Below are 21,553 nucleotides of genomic sequence, written 5' to 3' on the forward strand. Positions count from 1 at the left end.
TATTTCTATATTAGAGGTATGATAAATGTGCAAAGTCGTTAAAATTGATATAAACTATCTCAAATGTAAAAATAAAGTTCATAGATAAATATTTTATTATGCAGTGAAAAGTTCGCGCAATATATTTTCTGTGGCGACTTGGCGAGTAGTGAAATTAGCTGAATTAGGGATTTTTAGAAGGCGTTTTTCAATAGGAATTTTAACAAGGGGACATTCTCGTGCCAGTAGCTACGATTTTTCAAAGGGTTTAAATCTATCAAGTATCCTACAATCCCTACATCCTTAGAGATGTGCTGGGTACGTAGGCTAAGAGAGTTTTACCGGCGTATTTAAATCCAATTCCTCAACGCAAATAGGTTCACAAAATTTAGGCAATGGCGTTTTTGTTTAAAATTCCTAAAAAACATGGGGTAAATGCCAGCGACTAATATAAGCTTACTGAGAGAAATTTCTCGACATTTTTTTGATTCCAGTATGCGCATCGCGTGAACACATATGCTGCTCTTAAACAACGCTACTGGTTTTTGATATTACTGTCACCAATATTTAAAGAATAACTGCCACAATGTGATATTTATTATTCAGCACATAGAATCGAGATTTGTTTGTAACTGAATCATCTGTTCAACATTCTAATTTCATTTTGATGATTTACGTTGCTGGCTATTTAGAAGTTGCAAAAGAAATTGTTTATAATCGCCGAAACAAATTGAATTCAAATCTTCTGTGATCGATTTCCCATATGTGTCGTTGTAAATCTGCTTGATGAGTTCGAGATCAACCTGCGTTCCAAAGGTAAATAAAATAAATTAACGAATATGAATATTGCGATAAAATTTGAAGGAGAAGCAAGGATATACTGCACTATTAGGTTAATTTATCAGCTCTAACAATTCAGCAGAAACACACCGTACGCGAATGCGAAACAGGGTGGGTCGTTTTCAACGAAGTCGTCCATGTTCTATAAATGTTGTCAATATCGATAATTTATTAACGATACGAATTACGAATAATTCTCGTCACGTGAATAAGATGAACACATGAATCGCAAACCATTTACGAATTAAGCGAGTGTAATCAATAAATAAGTAAAATTCCGTATTGGCAATATTTTTTAGTATACGAACCTCTGCTCTTGATAAAATGATTCGACTTGCAGACGCTAATTCTTGTTCTTCGACGATAAGTTTGTAAAGTTTTTCACAAAAATAGCCAGCAGGATCTTTGCAGCAGCATACTGAAATATATATATATATCAATAGTAGTGCGCCCTGAAAAACGTTGAAGATCAACTGCTTGGTTAGCATTCATAAGTTATGAATTGTAAACAATTATGAATATAATTACCAATAGCGTTCATTGCTTTCTTCTTTTCATTACTTTCGTCAGGACTACTTTTAATAAATTCATTTAGATCTTTTCCGGATACTTTCTTGAACGCATTAATGATCGCTTTTATTTGAGAGAAATTACATTTAGTGAAAATATGAATAAACTTCGAGCCGCCTAGTCCTGATATTTCATCCTGTAACATAAGAAAGTAAAAAACATTGGATTCTTTAATAGACAGACATGCAGTAGTTTATAACAAGCATAACTAAAAACATCTAGAGCAGTGGTTCTCAACCTTTATGGCCCCCTTACGGAGTTTTACAGCACGCATGGTCTCTCTGTTTATCATTCGAGTTGTATTTCTATTGTTATTTTGATTGGTAGATTTCAATACCTCATCACGCAATGGAACTAGAAAAAACGGGGAGTTTTCTTGAAAAGGGAAAGTAACGTCTGTTTTGCGCCTAGCATTGTCGCCTCTTCCAACTTCCATGTTGGGAACCAACAATCCACAGAAATCTGTAGTAGTCCAACGTGTACACACATAAAACATTTGCCTAGTGTAGAAATGAGCAAACTACGACCTGCAGGCAGCGTGATGCCAGAGCATATTGTGCGCCATTGGAGTGCCATGCTCTTGGAGAATGTTGTAAAGTTTCTTAAAATTATATAGGCCGACATAATTTATTTTCAAACTTTATTTGAAATATCTAAAGTGTGAATTATTAAAATAATATTAGTCATTTTTTATGTCCGATTCAACAACGTCAGTCACCAATAAATCCGACACTACCATAGAGAATGAGAAATTCATAGTCAAATGGAATATATACTTTATTGAAGCAGCGCTGGCAAAAAAAAAACTTTGCCCCTCCCTATAGTCCAGTGAAAATTTTCACGAACGTAGATGACTTCATAAAATATTTATTTTCATATTCTTATTATCTAACCTCATACAAGCTAGTCGCACTTGTCGTTGCTGTTCCAGTCGATACTGCATTTGTAATATCCCGTTCTGTTCTCGATAGCGCATATAAAATCTGCTTCCAATATCCTTCCCTGAATTTTTCTTTGATTGTTTCAGAAATAGTGGATCCATATAATCGACGATAAGCATCAGCAACATTTTTCACCTGCTGTATAAAAGATAATGGCTACTGCATTTCGACAATAGAAGCTATGTAATCGCGTTGACCTACTATCCATCTAGTTATCGTTCTAGTTACCGTTATTGCTCATATCAATTGATGAAGAAAGATTCAGCAAGAATCTAAATTAATATGATGACAATTATCATTGATCGAATGTTTTAAATAGTTAAAGTGATTTTTGTCGTTATCATCTTTAAAAATTATGAAAAGTAAAGGGACGTAGTATTGTATCGATATTAGACTACCTTGTTCGGTCTCGTGCAAAATATTTCCATGGCAATCTCTTGCATCCCGACATGCGTGAGTGATTCGTGCATTGCAGTTGCATCAAACTCAACCTTAGTTTTTAACCAACCTAAATAAAATTAGTTTATAATAGGTTGTAACAAGCATACTACGATTTTCTCGAAGTATATATCGGTGTGAACAATCGAACAATCAAGTTATTGAGTACCAGTAAATACATAGGATTATTGTTTTTGAACCGTAAATTATTCTGTCGAAGATTAGGAGCAAATTAGCACAAATCCGTTTGATATTTGATAAAAGTAAATATAAATATATATATGATCTTAATAAATTTTAGATTAAATTATCCCCATTTGGAGAGCAGGGTTAGATTTTAGGACAGAACCAAACACAAAATGCGTACCGCCAATTTAATGCGAGATCGTTTTTATTAGCTGAATAAACCTGACAAAAATCTATTCGGTATAGAAATAAAACCATTTTAAACCACCTATAAACCGTCTTTTCTCAGTATCCTTACCTGATAGCAGCTCTCCGTAAAAATTATCCCTGACAGTTTTTCTGAGATCGGTCACAAGATCTCTTTTATATTTCGAAGCATAAATAGATCGTAATTTTTGTCTTTGATCATTACTTCTACCACATAGAATTGAAAGTACAGTGCGATGACCTTCTCTCTCTAAAGAAATTATTAGCTTGTCACAGGTTTATATAAATATATATAATTATTTTGTGTATACTTTCCATCACTGCGGTTTGTATTATGTAATTCGCATTTTTATATAACATTTTTTGAACAAAACTGTGAAGGCCTTTGATATGTAGAAAGATACAAAGTTGTAGAAAAACTTGAATCTTCCTTCTCAACTAAAAGCACACCACCGGGCCATGCAATGAACTTTGGGCTTGACCGCATAATCTGCCAAGTAGTTAAGTTGAATGCAAATACCATATGCGGCTTCATAGCTGATCAACATCATCTGCTTACCCCAGATTCTCAGTGAGTTCCCGATCTGTTCGGCATCACGTTCCGCGTTAAAATCCCTGGCCTGCGTCACCGTTGCCATGTTTGACATCTGGAATTAAAACCTTAGGTAAAAACAAATCTATGGAAGATTTTCATAACTTTAGCTCATAAAGAATCATTTTTAATTATGGTATATGTTTGTACTGGATCTTTTCGATCTAATTTATTTTACATTGATTATAATGCAGACGTAGGCGTAGCCATGGGCTTAAGATATTGTTGGATATCAGTGGTTGATTTTATTTAATCTCGTTCGGAGCAAGAGGCGCGAGTAAGCGTCGTATTACGTCATTATACAAAAACAAAATTTGTCCATCCATAACTTCGGGCTGGCTACGCTCTTGAATACAAATTCGAATCGAAAAGTAGTAACCTGGAAGCATATAAATAGACAAATAGTTTCATAGAAGACAACATTAGAAAGCTTATTTTTAACAGCGTTAACACAAAATCATGCATCACACAAATTTAATAAATATATGTATATTAAATTAATAAATAAACATAATATTCTTACTCAACAGATCATCACAAGGCAACACGGAGCTAATAATTATGTCGTACATAATTGCCTAAACAACAACACATGTATAAATTTTACAAAGAACCTTGCTATTTATTATAGAATATAGGTCCACTAGAATAGCGAACATCTTCACAAGAATGGTTTTGGATGAAGTATAGGATATCTTGGCCTGGTTTTGGTCTAAATTGGTTTGTAAAGAAACATAGATTAAAATTGAAGGCTGGCTAACTTAGAATTTTGAAATAACCTGAAATTACGTGCCATCCCGCGTAGGCACAAAGTAGTGGTTGACGCGCTAGGAACTATACGTTTAACTTTGAGATATCAGAAGATAGAGGTTGACACAAAACACTCACGGAAACAGCGTGGGTCTTTGGGGAGAGGGATGAGAGTCACGGATGTTTATGGGAAAGATTTTAGTAAATAAATTTTGTGACAACTGGTAAGCTCAGTTTATGTATATAGAGTGGAACGACTAAAAAGCCTCCTGTATTCGTATTAAATAGAATGACAAGTTGTAACCCTAATCGGACAAAGACTATTTCTTCGCGTACCTTTCTTCTTGTATTTATTCTTCCATTTTCATCGAATTTTTTTGGTGTTGTTGTTGGTTTGTTTTGACCTTTATTCAAAGGACTGTTATTGAGTCTATCGGATGAATTCCAAACTTGAGTAGGTCGACTTAGTGATTGTCGCTGGGGTGGTCCTCTTATAAGCATTCCAGCTACCCGTTTGCCATTTTGTTGGTGATGAGGATGTCGTTTTCGTGAACCATTACCTTGATCTGCAATATATATGATTGAAATTTTAATCATCTAAAAAAATATTAGGCCCGTCTAGTAGATAGCAATCATAGGGTGTTGTTTATTTCATTCTTAACCAGGTAATATTTAGTGTAAAATTTAATGCGCAATTGCAAACCGTGTTAAATTGTATAAAATAGTAATGATTACGAAATTGTTGACAGTATGATTATTTAATTGCCCGTCCGTCTGCTAGTTCTTTACCGTCATATTTATTCGCCGCGTTGGTTGCGGTATTTGCTTTTTCGTGGTGAAGATCTCTACTTATTACTCCACTGTGATAAATGACTAAGTAACCAATGGGCCACCACTCACACACACCTGGGGGATTGGGACGTAAAATCAAGGACTCAAATAACGATTTATAGAAAAAGCGTTGAACCAATCTGACATCGGTGACCTTTTCTTATCTAAGTAAAACTTATGAATATGCAAGGCCATGCACTCGGCTTTGGGACTTACATTTTATAACTGCAAGAAGAATGTCTTTGTAAGGTAAATTGCAACTTTCATCGATATCTGAATGAAGTGTAATACCGAATTTCTTTTTATATGTGCGCAATATCTGTGAAAGATCGGCTTCACATCGTGTGAGAATACATCTGAATATAATATAACAGTTTGTTACTTTGTTACTGATGGGCACAGAAATCAGATCGTCCCCCTAAGAAAATTGGAGTTTGCCAAATAACAGTTGCATTTTTCAAGAATAGGAGATATTCAACAGATATTCAATATTGTCGCTAAAAAGCCATTGATACTTGTATAAATCACTACATATGAGAAACAGCACGCAACAAAAGAAAAGGTACATTCAATGTGCTATTCGAGAAATGAGATAATAATAGCAGTAAAAATAAGTCATATTTTTACCTTATTAGTGTTTTTTCTACCCAAGTAGAAATTATATCTTTTCCATTATCTGATGTTTGCGTTTTAATAATTGTCAAACTTTTGTGCATGTTGTCAGCGAAAAACGATGGGCAGTTCCGCAGACATTTTACTGAAGAAAAATAACAAAAAAACATTTATTTGGGGGGTTTTTCAAATTCATTTCAGTCTCAACAGTCAACACTACTTCGTTTGGCAAATGTTTGTCTTGTCATTGGAGGCTATAAATGCTAAGTACAAGCCGCTGTGAGTTCAAGGCTCCGCCTACCCCACCCATTCCCCAAGTTGTAAATATTTAAGTAGAAAACTCTTCCGCATATAGGTAATATAAATGAAGTCAATTTTGTTCTATACGTTTTCATTCAATTTCTGTCAATGTCAATGTCCATATACACTTTGCGTTGTATTTTGAATGCTGATGGCGCGGAAAGTCAAATTTGCGTCTCATTTCAAATCTATAATATTTCTACAATAGCTCAATGGTTTTCACCATCATATTTTTAGTAATAACTTACCAAACGCGAGTACGGCATCCCAATATTCTTCATGTGCTTCGTTTTCGTTTTCCATCGCTCCAGTTACTGAAGCTGAAACTTCCAAACCAGACATTCTTTCATATTCAACAAATGCAGCCCGCATTTGAGCATAACCTTCTGTCTTCAGCATAGTTGAAAATCTTCCCGAATTTTCACTTATTCTCCACCGATCTTCAACATCAATCTGAAATATAATTAAAAATGTTAGTGGCTACCTAGTTATTACTTATCGATTTTAATCGTAAGTATGTTGATAGGTTTTTGTCTGTCTGTCTGTCTGTCTGTCTGTCTGTCTGTCTGTCTGTCTGTCTGTCTGTCTGTCTGTTAGATGCACGCGATACTCACGAAAGCAAGATTGAATATGCTCCAGATTGTGCATGTGTATTCATCATATCTCGGACCAGAAGCCTATTGATTTTGGGCAAATTATGTCGTATAATTAGCGAGTTATTAATTAATTAGTGATGGGACACAAGGTGTAACTATGGAGCAAGAGCGCTGTTTTGGGGGATCTCCTAACTTTCGATCGATAAGTCTTCGGTCTGACCGATATTCTCGTTTGTACATAAATATAATTTGTAAAAGCTGCAAATTAGAAAATGTGGGTTCAATCCCAGTCAACGTACATAACTTAAACTTAGTCTTCAGTATGTAGTAGAGTAGTGTAACAGGCTCGGCGGTGTGGCGCATCGTGCTAAGCCTTAGAAATACGCTTGCCACCGCACCTCTGATTACTATGCGTGGGTTCGCAGGTTCGAATCGCTTGGGGAAAATTATGTGCGACAAGATTGCTGGACTCCTCGCCGCCGTTACGACTACCTCAGTCATCAAGTCCATGCATATAAAACGAATACCTACCTAACTAATCCAATAACCGACATGAACTGGTAACCGTAAGAGGCCTTATCGTCTTTCATGGCCCCCGGGATAAATATGTAAATCCTGGTCAGGTGAGTAAAATTTGCCGAAAGGCAAAATTTTTGTCTTTCCAAAAATCTATCCCTGCTCTGCGTTTAGAATCCTAAACGTAAAGAACATAAAAACACCTTCAATAATTCTTCGGCGTCTTCCGACGCAAGATCTTGATTGACGTCTAAATCTGACGACCGTTCTTGAGACAGTAACGTTAGCAAAAATTGTTTTAAATCTCCGGATGTCATCGCGGTGATGTCGCTGCTTAATTTAGATCCATATTCTAAATATAGAATAACAACTGTAGTTATTATCCGATAGTTACATGTGGAAATTAACTGTGCTGTCACGGCGTCTGTAATACACTAAAATAATAAATCAAGGATTCTAAGTTTAACGAAGTGTTAATGGATCATTTTTTGTTCTGAAATGGGAAGAGGCGACATCGCTCGTTAATACAGTCAGTGAGGTGCTTGATGTCAATAATAAAATAGTTTAACCACTCAAATTGACCTACACTAATCACGGTAACAAATACAATTTTGTTTGATACTTACTGTTTGCATATTCTTTTTCTATCGCCTTTAATGCCTGCTGATACAAAAACGAATTATGTGTAAAATTAATCGTTGTGTATATACATATATTTCATTAACAAACGAGTAATATATAAACAACGTTACCAAGTCATGTCTTGTGCAAATGATTTCAATCAGTGTTGATTCTCTTCCTCCAGCTCTGGGAGCATCCTGATCAAAATAAATTTTTAAAATATGTGAGAGATAGTTACAAGATATTTATTGTATCAGCTTTGAATAACTCGAATTGTATCGCTAGTTTTAACAACTGGATTGTAGAGTTTATAGTTTATACAAAGTATTATGGTGCAGGTATTGGGCTTGGAATGCAGAATCATCCAATCTAAAAGTTTCAATTTCGAATTAACCGGCAATCGTTAACTTATGCTTCAAAATAAGACAGACGCACTATCCGACTAATCACTTCTCCAGTCGGTCTTTCTTTATATTTGCAGGAAAGTAATAAAAAGTTGGTCATCATGGGTAGTTAGAATTCAAATGATATCCTCCGTGACTAAATTTGGACACCGATTGCTCAGTTTTCATTTGTGAATTTATATATTTTAATAACTTTAAAAATAGAAACGCAGTATTAATGGCAGTATATTCTCCAGACCAAGTCAGGTTTGAAAGTCAGAACACCTGCATCGAGAAAAAAAACATTCCTTTATTTGGCGTATTCAATACAAAGTTTAGAAATTGAAGGATTATTTTGACGAGCAATATGATATTAATTACTCACAAAATATTACCTCTTCGATCAACACGAGGTCATTTAATAATAGAAATATTAAGACGATAATGACAGGCTATGAATTATATGGGGTCGCATTATGAGGCCGAGGGCAAACTCAATGCTTGAGAAAAATAGGTGAAAAGACCGGAAATGTATTAAAAAAAATAAATTAAATGTGATATTTAGATGTAATTTTTGAGTGTTGTAATTTGTATCGCATTGCGTGACACGGCATTTCGTAAAGTTAGACGAGATAACGGTTGAGAAAACACCCATATTTTCTTTGGATTTTTTTTTGGAAAATATGGAAGCATGTCGGACAACAAACATACCTACAAAATGATTTTTTAATGTCATTTTTTGTGATTCTTTGTGATTAGTTGTATATTACTTTACAACGTTTAATAGCCGACTTTCAGGACTTTAAATTCTACTAACGCGCCAGCCTAATGCTGAAATAATGGAAAAATGAACTAATTATATCTGTGATAAAATTTTTGTGATTGATTGAAATTTCCGCTATTACTTGTATTCGGAAAATATCTTTTGATACAACTACAACATTGCAAGAATTCATACTGTACAAGAGTCCCTCAGCGCCCTTGAATATATATAACATATTCGTGTAATTTATAAACTCACATCTAGCGCATCTCGTAAAGTCAATGCGTCGTAAGCTTCTCGTCTTGATAGAAATGCTGTGATGATGGGATTGAAAGACGGATGAAATCTTTCCTTCAAAAAATCAACAAGATGATCTTCTTCATACAAACGTTCGAATTCGTCCTGAATTTGCATCCTTTCACGAAATCTTTTCTGGGCGAAACATCGCGATAATATACTGCAATCTGTGCTTCCTAAAAAGCAAATAAATGCACAATAAAGAAAAGAAAAAATAACCAAAAAATCGGTATTCTGTAAATAAAAAATTGGAATCTTGTACATTATTATACTGCTATCTGGCTTTGCGCGCAGAGGAGTATTTAGCATTGATGATGTACATCCAATAAATAGAAAATGCCCGAAATGGTACGATCCCGTGCAAGAACGTGACTTCATGATATAGCATAATATATATAGTCTAACTAAGTCGGCTCAAAATGTGACACAATAATTTCATACCCAAAGGGTAATTAAAATATTACAAGTAACTATAAAATAGTCATCGACTATCTGCCAAAATCTTGCGTATTAATTTTAAGAAACATTATTGGACGTTCCATGGTTCCCCAAAAGAGGTTTTATAAGTATTTGCGAGCAGCATAAACAAGGGTTTTCGATGATTATGAATTATCTTTGTGCAAATTATTTTCCGGTACTTGGTTTTTGTAGAACCAGAAGTTTTATTGTTAGTTGATTATGATGAAATAATTATAGGCTAATCACAAAGTGATTACTAAAATTGGTATTAAAACAATCACGTACTTTCATAATCCTCACAGCTGTGTAATAATTTTGCTTCTCTTGTTGCATCAAATTTTTCTTGGGTAGCCGCTGTTGTCTCAGACTAAATTAGAATGTAAATTATACAATTTATATATGTGACATATGGCCCAGGGTTGTAAAGATATAAAGCATGCCTCGAAAATAATATCATTTGCTGCAGTTCACCACAACATTGTAATTCCGTGATTTCAACAAGCATCAATCCCGACATCGGGCTTATAAAAAAAAGATATCCCATTTGGAATATTTAAAAATAACTTAAAAATGTTCTGCCAATAAATACAAATAACTGCCAATGGTTTCGTGCACGCTAAAATTGTTTCGCGGGCCGCACGGAAAATGTCGGCTTGCTGCATGCGGCCCACGGCCCGGTTTGGACCACCCTAAAATTGCGTGCAACATTTAATTTCTTGTAATCAAACACTAAAGCTAGGAAGAAATCGATTAGATGAAACCATGATTCAGAAAATTGCAAATTCTATAATTGTATTATACTGTATAGCGCAAGTATATGTCCTTGACAGCTTTTTCCGTTACATACCTTTCGGGTTAAGCCGTTTTCTTCTTTTGGATTTGCTATTTTGGGAAGTTTCATAACTCTATTCGGTGACTGCATTTTTATATTTCCGTTACGAAAATCCTGCACAATAAAAGAAATAAATGAGTTCGAGGCACAAAACGGATTTATTATTCATTCAGCTTAGGTCAAACAATGCTGGCATAGTAGATTTCATATCATGGTTTGAAAACTCCAGGTCCGGGTTTTTTGAAAGAGGAAAATTTCAATTTTTCCAAAAATTATTAACCACCTACATATTAATGGCTGGTTATGATTACCTAAAGCCCTTCTTATAGGTAGAGATGTAAACACCCAAACATTTTGCAATTCAATACTTTGCACGTAGGGATGAAATGTTCAATAAAGATATTTCCCAGCACATAATATCAAGACCCTAGAAGACTGAAGTTAAACCAAAATGTGAGGAGCTTATTCAACTCACTACTGAATCTGAGTTCCGTTTTGACATCCCATCTCTGATCATCTTGCACAATTCTAATCCCGTGGCGGAAAATTATGTGAAAAAGGATTTCGGGACTCCTCGTTGCTGATGGGTTACAGCTTTTTCACCTTCGAATGTGCTCCCGAAACGAACATCTGGTGAACTATTCTTATACCCAACATGGATTAGTAACCGGACAAAAGAACTAAGTCATCGGATTTCCTCTTCTTGAGATAAATATTAACATGTTGTCTCATTCTGATTATACCTTACTGGAATATACAACATGTTTTATTTTGCCCAGACTCACCACAGAAGGAAGTTTTATTCTTTCTTCCTGTCGTGTCGGTGAATGATGAGGTTGAGGTGATCTACTGTTGTTCTTTGGAACTGTTTCATAATCTTTTGTCGTTGACTTCATGTTTTGTAAAACGTATTCGTGAAAATTGAAATCATTTTCCTGAAAAATGTGATTGTTACGAATAAAATGAAGAAGAACAAATGCAGGCAAGGATAGAAAAACAAGCAACAAAGGGGGTGTATCAAGAAAGATATTGAAACAAATAAAACGTAATATTTCGCACAACTTATTAAAATATTTAGCAAAACCACATTCAAATAGCATTTTGAACTATAGGCCTAATGACAAAACTTTATAAGCGATTTAACCAACCAAACTAGTTACAGCTTAAGGCTTCTGCGTGCTGTGTAATATTTAACTTAGGATAAATATTTATGGTAAAAGATACTTTACCCATTTTCTGATATCGTATAATGGCTTGATCGCATTCAATCTCTTCACCAGCAAGTTGTTTTCACCTTGAATCTTTGTGGCAACAGTAGATCGGTATCGATGATTGAGACTATAATTAATTAGTTTTGTCTAAGTAAAACAACACAGCACTAGAACATTAAAAAGTTTATCAAAATGAAAACCGGAATTTCAATCCCATTTAATCAAAGCATGACCTGTTGATGACTTATGACGAACTCATTTCAATTGGCAACAGCTGACCTAAACTTGGCCTAGCCGACAAAATGAAATCAATGTGTTTTAACTGCTAGATGCAAGTATATTTTCAACAGCGTACCTTCGAGGTTTATATGCTTCATTCCAATTATCCAGTCTTCCTCTTTCTCTCATAATCCGAGATATTCTGTCGACAAGAACCTTATTTTCATTTTGTACTGTTGCGTTAGATTCTTCCTCAAGCTAAAATATTCCACATGAAATCAAAGGTATGATTATTATGAAACCCAAAAAATATTAGGCTTGACAAAGAATTGTTTTTTGTTTATGTACGGAATGTATGGCAACTATCTCTCTGGGTCAAAGGGTCATCCTTGATTAAAAGTTTCTATGATCGGCTGGCGTTGTCTATACTGTATATTTAATCTGTATGTAGAGTTTATCTGTACTGATTAACAAATACAAGTTCCTGCAGTAGAACATACTAAATGATCAATCAGTCTGTCAGTGCTGTTAAAAGTAGCCTGTTATATATAATATAAGTGCACAACATAGCAATACAGAACAATGTATAGTTTATGCTTTCGCGTTAACCTAACGAACGATGTTGTCAAGGGGCAATAACACGAAAGATCTTTGCATATGTGGCAAAAGTTAGCACGTTTTTTCATTTAGTCTCGAGTTATGTGGAACAAAAAAAAAACAATAACTCTATACAAGTATGCATATAGTATACAGTGATTTAGTGACAGTACACGTCTTACGTAGATCTCTAAAAATCAAAGCCATCGTCTGTATACCATTGCAAAACACCTTCTACAAAAGAGGTCAATCAAATAGCGATCGGGACCGTATATCTATCCCTACTTTTAAACTAGTTTAAGTGTTTGCTCACAGCTACTTCACGAAATATCTCATAAAAAAACTACGTTTGACTTTGTACTTCACAAAGTGATTGTAGCAAAATAATAATGATAAATTTCTGTAATAATTTCACTTGCTATTCTCAATTTCAGCATTTAAGAACACTCGGAATACAAACCCCTGACTTACGAAACACCTTTTCATAACAAACTAGAGGTAAATATTATCAGAGAATCTATTTTATAAATGAATACGTCAACTTTGATCAATAAGCGAGTCCTTTCTTTCTGATACGTCTGTACTGTAGTGATATGAAAAGCTTCAATGTTTTCCAACGCTGTTACAAAAGGAGGGGCGGTCACTAGAATTACCAAACTAATATTGTTGCGTGAATCTTGAGTTGCTATATAAATATATCATTCATTGAATAATATAATGTGGGTTTTCTCATATGTTCAGGGGTAACCTAAGTTCAATTGTTGAGACAAATTTGTGAAAAGTAACGGTACAAACAAGCCATTGTCAAGAAGAATATATGAGTAAAGGTTGTTAATAGATAGATTATATAGTATGGCTAAATCAATTAAATCTTCAGTACATAATATTATTAGTGAAACAATTCGTCACTTGGTCTGAAGAATTTAGTATAAACTAAATTTTAAAATGTAAATATTAGATTGAATTTAAATTGTTTGTTTCCCGAGATTTTTATTTCCGTAGCGAAACCATAATTTATTTCAAATTTTACGAAGAAACCCTGATTCGGGTGCAAGCTAGGGGATTTAATTCGTGAAAAAATTCAAAATCATTTTGATTTAAAAATAATCTATTTAAAAAAATTTCAAACGAAATTTGGCATTTATTCTTAATGCAGAATAATTACATTTAAAATATCCGAAATCAAAGTTATCTGCAATTTCTAAAGTGTCGGACTGTTCGGATAGTAAAAACCACAGGCAGACCAAAACCAAAGCAAAATAAGAGCTGTAACTTGTTGAGTTTGAGTTTCACAACGCGGGTTAGATTCAAATGTCACTAAGAATATTTTCATAACATTGATTTACGTCATCCTATCCTTAGATATAGTCATACTACTGGTAGATCTATTTCGTTTCAATGTATAGCAGGCAATGAATTGTATTTCTGTTGTGAGTGACAATATTACAGTGAAAGGACAAATAGTTTATGTGAGTTCACAAATACGATTTCGATAAATCAAAAATTTGAATTGTGAAGCTACTTCAGAGGGTCTGGTAAAATACAAAATTTTTCAATATTTCAGAAAATGATATTTGTGAATATATTGTCATAATTTTTGACTGTTTTATGTCAACCACCTTGACCTTCGACCCCATGAACACTGTTTTCAAAACGCAAACCATTGGACATCATCAAACACCATAACCACCAACTTAAAATGTTTTCACATATTCCGCTGAATACACTAATAGCTACTTAAAAAACTCCAAAATGAAGGGGAAGATTACAATGTTTTGCTAGTATAATGTACCCTTCAATAATTCATCTTTTTGTCTTATTATTGTACAGTTTTGATGTATCTTTAGGAAAACGACACAAGGATTGCGTTACAAAAAATAAGCCCTTCATATTTCTATTTTTAAACCACATAAGTACGATAACACACATATTCTGTACTATAGTCCAATTGTGAGTCATTGTGATTGTTGTAAGAAGAAACTTTACGGAAAGCAAATAAAGTTTAATGGATATTGAAATAACAAATTGACTGTTTTGATATTTATAAAGATCTTCAAAGATGTAAAAACAAATATTAGTTTATATTATACCAGGATATTTCAGTCACCCCGTGTGGGTATATACTATCAATAAATATCAGTAAATTTTATGATATGTTCAAAGGCAAATGCCCTTTTAGACATGTTGATGTGCTTTGCACCGATGCGCAAGGAGTGATGCGCAATCGTAAAAATGTAAGCAGATTAGTACAATCATGCTAACTACTACGAACCCTTGCTTACATTCAATTAATTCGAGCCAATTTCGTTCTGTTGAAAAAGTTTCAATTCGAGTCTCGAGTATCAAATTCACGTCGAGACAAATTATCGTTCGCTTTCTACTAAGCCAAGTGAATTTTTATGTCCAAGATACAAATAAGCCAAACTACTGCTGGGTCATTATATTGGTCATAATGCAGGGCACTTATTTAAAAAATTAGCCAACTTTTGAAACGTTAATAATTCAATCGTGTGCTTTCACATCTGAAAAAATACTAACAGAAATACAAGGGTGCAATATGGGCACGAAAGCCAAAACGAAATATTTTAGTAACAATTTCCCGAAAATCATATACGGTAACCAATTCCCAATTACAAAACGATCTATATGTAAATTTCAAGTTCAGAACTAGATATGGATACATAAGAAAATATTAAATAAAAAATATACTTCAAATATTTAAATAATACTGCCACATGAGCGATTGTTTAAATGAAGTTGAATGTAGTTTTGTTTTTATTTCTAGAGAAAATGTTAGGTCAACGAGCTCTTCAAACGTAAAATAAATCAATCAAAATGATACCACGAATGTTTTCCAAAGATTCGATCTATTGCTTATAAATCATCAATTCGACTTTTTGAATGGACCATTGTCATCTTATCGTGAACGATACCCATTAATCATATTACTATCAATCTTTTTATATTGGTCAATATTGTCCCTAAGTTGGCAATTTGGATTTAAAGCGATGTTGTCAACTGCAAATAATGGAGGATACCATATTTGGGCAGCATAGGGTTTTCAAATATCCGCCTAAGTTTTCATTACTTTAATGTTAATGAATTAAACAATGCTGTTATTAATAATCGAAAGTGGGTAGGATATTATCGTCAGGTCTAAGTTTGAATCGAAAAAACGAAAACTCTAAATTTTGAAAAAGCATTCAGGTTTTTACGGAAAATCGGATTAGCATTGGGTTCAGTTTGTACCTGTTTGGATGCACTTGAACTGCATTAAAATCTTTACCCCATGTCCACCATTTCCTCCAGGTCGTATGAAGAAGACTTCAATAAATATAAGATGTCCATAAAAAGCATGCGAATGGATATGATCAACTTCCATATTTTTCGTTCTCGTATAGAATAAGAGTATGATATATATTTTAGAAAAGTCCGAAACTAGTGGATTAAATAAACCTACAACCACAGCGTTGTTTTTACAAAGCGCCACGCAAAATACAAACAACAATGACAGCGTGTCATATCCCATTACAAAAGAATTTGTCGCGTCGGGTCACATGTTGATCCTATCTTAATCAGGTTTTTTCAAGCGATTCATATACGATACATGCTTGTTGTACTAAAAAGCACGAACTATAGTCTTCCATAGTTATCATAAGTAATACATTCATAAAGAGAAATTCAAACCAATAATTAGCCAGATTAGGATCAGCAGGCGCCGTGACTCTTCGATTTCAAGAAGGATTTGGCAACCTGGTTGAGTGGAATACAAATAATACCTTACCATCGATATATATTATTTCTATGAATGGGGGCAAAATAAACAAAGCATTGTACTGCTTAAACTATATATATTAAACGATACAAACTTTATTGGAGACATCAATATACTGTGGGGTCCCAAAAAGATAAAAAAAAAAAAGGCAACAAATGTAAAAACCCTAAATCTTTGAAATGTAATGCACTGCAAAAACTATAAAAAGCAGATATGCAAATTTTTAATGTCATTTCACGAAGATTTTTATTATCGTTTGATTTGCCAATGGTAATCGATAGTTCATAGCGGGCCGTGCTTGAGTTTGGCTATCATACAAGCGCGCGCTTAGATAAAGGACCTTATCAAACGGCCTAATTTGAAGTACATTAATATGTTATAGCTTATTGTTAACTTAAATATTCGTATTCATCGACAAGACGATAACATGATTACTAAACGTCATGACATTTACCGTTATGCAGATCCATCTGCATTAATATGTTATAGCTTATTGGTAACTTAAATATTCGTATTCATCGACAAGACGATAACATGATTACTAAACGTCATGACATTTATCTTTATGCAGATTTCCAAACTTCCTTCATTTATAATTTAACCGTGTCTCGTGATTTCATAATAGTAAATGTTTACGTAGTTCAGCATCTCAGTGGTAGCTTATAACATTTTTAGGTGAGAACTTGGGGCTTCGCATCATAAAAGTGCGGCAATTTAAAATCTTCCATGTATATATATATGAATTATACCGTAGGAAGCAAGCTTATACATCGGCTGTATTTGGTGACGGGGAAAGTAGTATGTATTGTAGTGTCAATTTCAATAGTACTTGAAACCTCTTAAAAATAGAATTCGAGTACAAAAGTACGACGATTGAGAATCGGAAAGCGATTTAAAACGTGGATTCTACACATAAGTGTATGGCATAGTAGCATAGGCATTGTTTTGTTTGGCTTTGGCGGATTTCGAGTGGAGAATGACATGGGTATGTTTGCGATAACGATGTGTGTGATTTTAGCATCGTTTGAAATTATTCGGATAAAAATAAACCAAACATGTGTTGCATATTTTGATGCCTGGTTTATGACCAGACCATGCAAAACGAGACCAGATTAAACTACTATAAAGTTTTTTGTGTGCCATTGAGTTACGATATAGCCATAGCGTATATAGCAATGCGAATTGAACCAAAATTATAGCACCCATATTGAATACATTCCAAGAAATAAAGATTGTTTAACCAACTTCGTCTGGATGACAGTAACCTACCAAGTTCATTATATCGAATACTTCGGTGCTAAATGTCCTCATTCGTAGCGTCAATTGGTACGATCGCCCGATTCGTCATCAGTTCCACACTATTTAAGACCCAATCCAATACACTGTACCAACAGTATATATGCATAAAATGAGCAATAGAAAAAATTCATTCAATACGATTTCGTTTCACTTCGTGATCATAAATTAACCTTTAATCAAGGATTTTAACGAGTAGTTAACAACATTATATTTTATCGACAACATGTAGCGCTATCAGATGGATCACGTGCTTTGTAAGGACATGCAAAGTCAAGATGGGAGCAATGCACTGGGGTTTAATTACTTTTATATCAGAATAAATCAATACTAATAACATGCAAATTTTTCCTTTTTAACAGTGTCTACGCTGTCTACGTACGAATATGTGAAAGTAAACAAGGTCATTCAACAAACTTCATTTATGAAAAAGGCGGATATTGGGCGTTGATTAGTTCGAACAAGACAATGAAAACCAAACAATTTAAAAACCTGCCTGAAATAGTCTGTTATTGGACAATGGAAATTTTCTGTAGTCCGAACCCGGGCAAAAGTTCAAATGAACGCACATTTGTTGAAAATAAAAGCTAAATTAACGACCGTACTGAGATAAATCTGACTTCTTAACGCACTGCTTTCGATTTAAATTTATTTGAGAACACCACAAATGTTAAGATATATTTTCACTTCAAATCATCCTGATGATTTGAAGCCGCTCGTTTTGCGGTGAAGTATTTTCAACGACAGAAAAAAAGTTGAAGAACACGATATTTTTTTTTCAGTTATTATACATCTATTATTAGTATTTGCTATAAAATCAAGTGTTCACAAACCTGGATTTTCTTCAACTTCAGTCTTAGATGGGAATGCACGAGAGGATTCTTGTTATCGATATCCGCTTTCATTGAAGCAATCTGAACAAACAGCATGAAATAAAACGAACACAAAATTAAAAAAATGTTCAACAAATCACCAACAGATCGTAATTATCGAATACATTTTCGATATCCGTCATTAGGTGTTGCTAGTAAAATATTGTCCTTATCTATATGACGTAAAATCAAGTATAAAATGTTTTTTAGCTTGTTTTGTGCAATCAAAGCATGGTCGCAAAATATCGTTATACTATTTAAATATTACTCCTACTCAACGTCTCGTAAGTTCAATAATTTCAGAAGTAACTCTCAATAAACTACATTATGATAGTGGATGTAACAAAAGATAGATGATCTGTCCTCCTGTAAAACGCAATTTTGTTGGATGCTATTCAAACCAAAAAACGATCATTTACCTTCTATATATTTTAAAACTCTGTCAAATTTAGCTGGAATACGAGGCAAACGATAAACTAATCTTATTTCAATTTCAAAATATAACAATCTTACGTGTTTTATTCGGAACATTGTCCGTTGCTGAGATTCTATTTTTGAAGTATTTCTATTTTGGAAACAGCGAAATTATATTGTTACAATTACCTACTGTTTCACAACCAGTAATGTCGATTCTGGTTTACAAAATAGCAATTGAGTCGCGAATCAGGTTCCTAATAATTGTCTTTAACCGGCCAGACATTAGCGCTCCAGAATAAGACAAAATAAGTTCAGCTAATCATTTATCAAGTGTGGCAAAATACATTTTGGGATCAAATTCTGAATCCATTTACATGAAAGAGGAATATGTTGTTTTAAGCCTTGTTTAAATACCACGAGCTCTTGTTTTCAGATCAAGTTTTTGATTATTGACACTTTTAACATGATATATGATACTCGTAATGAAACAGTGGAAGACACCGAATCATACACGAAAAGCGCTTGATTGTGTGTAATTGTGTGAAATTTACAACAATGACTCATACACGCATCCAATTAAAAAATAGAGTTGGACCATGTTGAATACGTTGAAGTCGAGACAAAGTTACAGTTTAAAAGTGGTATAAACTGAAAAGTAATTTGTTCGATTGTTTTTAGGTATTGGTATTTCATAACAAACCCGTTTGAATAAATTGATGTGGTGGACTTCGATTTTGATAGATTTGATTAATGTGGATCTACTTTGTTTTATAAGCTATTTTGAACTGTCAAAATTAATCGAAGACTCGAGTATGTTTCGAATGAAATAGAAATATTTCCATACGATAATCATCCCCGTGACAGCGCAAAACCTGTGGTGATCTCAGTAAACTTTGTTGCTATTCATTCCTATTATTGATAGTAGATTTGTAATGCTTTTACACTAAAAAAATTGTAATGAAATGCACTGTAATATGCCTATAGTTGCAACCGATAAGTAAATGTATACATGCATAAATATAAATATGTGCCAGTCGGCATGTGATAGCGTCCAGCAGCCTATGAATGAAATATAATAATTTTCGCTTGGATTGTTATATACAGCGTGACGTTTATCGTAAATTAAATTTTTGGCTTTTGTATCACAATAACAGAGGTATTGTGTTCCGCGTAAATTGGCGCTTGAATTAAAGTACCGATTACTCGAAATAAGTATTGAATGGAGGGAAAATAAATAAGGGGTTACCGTAATGAAAGTACAATAGTCAGTGGATAATCTATAAATTCCTCAAGACATTAAAATATTCTTACATTGCAAACAGGTAAAGTAATTTTCATTTTATTGGACTAAGTATTTGTGCAATTTGTAGAATCCTCATATTGAACGCAGATTAGCAAAAAGGGTGCGACACTGATGCTACTATAATACTCCAGAAATATAATTTTAGTTCTTTCGCAAATTTTTGTTCAATCATAGACAACTACAAACTTTTTAAACATAACTTAATTGCGGATAAAATAATCACAACTGATTCATTGTCTAGATCTAGATCCTCAACAACTATAACTACAATATAAAATAGTCCGATTTGAAAATTAACAAAGATCGATTAGTATGAATGGGATATATAGTACTCAAGTAATCTCAAATTCAAAATGAATTTTTTTTATCGTCTACTGGAAAAAATAGTGAATATTCATTGCCGATTCTTACAATTAGACTCGAATATACACGAACACAGTTATTATTAGTGATTCATTCATTAAAAACTGTTCAGATTATACAAAATATGGTTAGACATTATTTCTGTGCTTTCAGAACCTTTCATTCAAATGACTTACCTTCGTTTGATGCGTTTTTAATTGTCTTTCGTTCCATTTCTTTTGTAGTAATTTGCTCCCGACAGGAAAATGTCCGACAGACATGCTAACCGCCATACGTGAATAAACACGATAATATATTTATATATCACAGAGGGGATTAAATATTTCCACTTTTCAGATTATTACAACAGATTCATATTTAATCGAAGTAGATATCTGTAATTTTATTTTTAGAGATAATAATATTGATTACACCAGCATTATAAATTAAGGAATGAATGCACATTACCTACTCTATTACATGATATTCATCTATTTTAATAAGATCAAAAGCCAATAATGTTAAATAGATTTTAATATGCGATGAGCTTCCTTTTTCAGTAGCTTCGATTTTTGTTCCGTGGTCGAACGCTTACAAACTATCCTTTTCTATTTTTGCTACCAGCGATAGCGGTTTAATTCTGATAACATTGTCACAGTAACTAAGGCGACTATACTAAACCACTTTTGTGCGCCCATTTCAGTCAAGTGCCTCAAAATGATCGTAGCTTTTTGTCTAAGCGTTAGCGACATCTAATGGAGTTATTTTGAGCAAAATTTTATTGTTCAAACACGTCTAGGTTCACGTT

The 21,553-nt window shown here is 33.7% G+C and overlaps 1 protein-coding gene across 4 annotated transcripts; it reads right to left on the reverse strand.

Annotated features, from left to right (window-relative positions):
* On the reverse strand, window positions 1–21,136 carry LOC120327166 (annexin A6-like). Of its 4 annotated transcripts, none has more exons than XM_039393596.2 (22): window positions 20,943–21,136; window positions 18,645–18,725; window positions 12,280–12,401; window positions 11,943–12,051; window positions 11,499–11,648; window positions 10,729–10,827; window positions 10,167–10,248; window positions 9,384–9,598; window positions 8,111–8,176; window positions 7,985–8,018; window positions 7,562–7,710; window positions 6,495–6,699; window positions 5,962–6,091; window positions 5,551–5,690; window positions 4,840–5,069; window positions 3,721–3,808; window positions 3,253–3,411; window positions 2,729–2,838; window positions 2,283–2,468; window positions 1,348–1,525; window positions 1,128–1,237; window positions 1–782 (listed from the first exon to the last, which is right to left on the reverse strand). In XM_039393596.2, the coding sequence occupies exons 1-22, from the start codon at window positions 21,036–21,038 to the stop codon at window positions 639–641; spliced, it is 2,883 nt and encodes a 960-aa protein (XP_039249530.2). In that variant the 5' UTR covers window positions 21,039–21,136; the 3' UTR covers window positions 1–638. The 4 variants fall into 4 exon arrangements, with proteins under 4 accessions (XP_039249530.2, XP_077968361.1, XP_077968360.1 ...); XM_078112235.1 differs by having other exon boundaries at window positions 2,283–2,465; window positions 7,985–8,021; XM_078112234.1 differs by having other exon boundaries at window positions 7,985–8,021.
* Between the last annotated feature and the right edge of the window lie 417 nt (window positions 21,137–21,553).

This window comes from Styela clava, chromosome 4, assembly GCF_964204865.1.
Source record: "Styela clava chromosome 4, kaStyClav1.hap1.2, whole genome shotgun sequence".
NCBI classification, from domain to species: domain Eukaryota; kingdom Metazoa; phylum Chordata; class Ascidiacea; order Stolidobranchia; family Styelidae; genus Styela; species Styela clava.

Coding starts and splice junctions, on each gene's coding strand:
- LOC120327166 (XM_078112234.1), bottom strand. CDS start 21,038: ATGGCGGTTAGCATGTCTGTCGGACATTTTCCTGTCGGGAGCAAATTA. Junction 9,599..10,166: donor CAGCTGTGAGGATTATGAAA/GTACGTGATTGT, acceptor TTTGCTTTTTAG/GAAGCACAGATTGCAGTATA. Junction 5,070..5,550: donor TCTTCTTGCAGTTATAAAAT/GTAAGTCCCAAA, acceptor TATATATTGCAG/ATCAAGGTAATGGTTCACGA.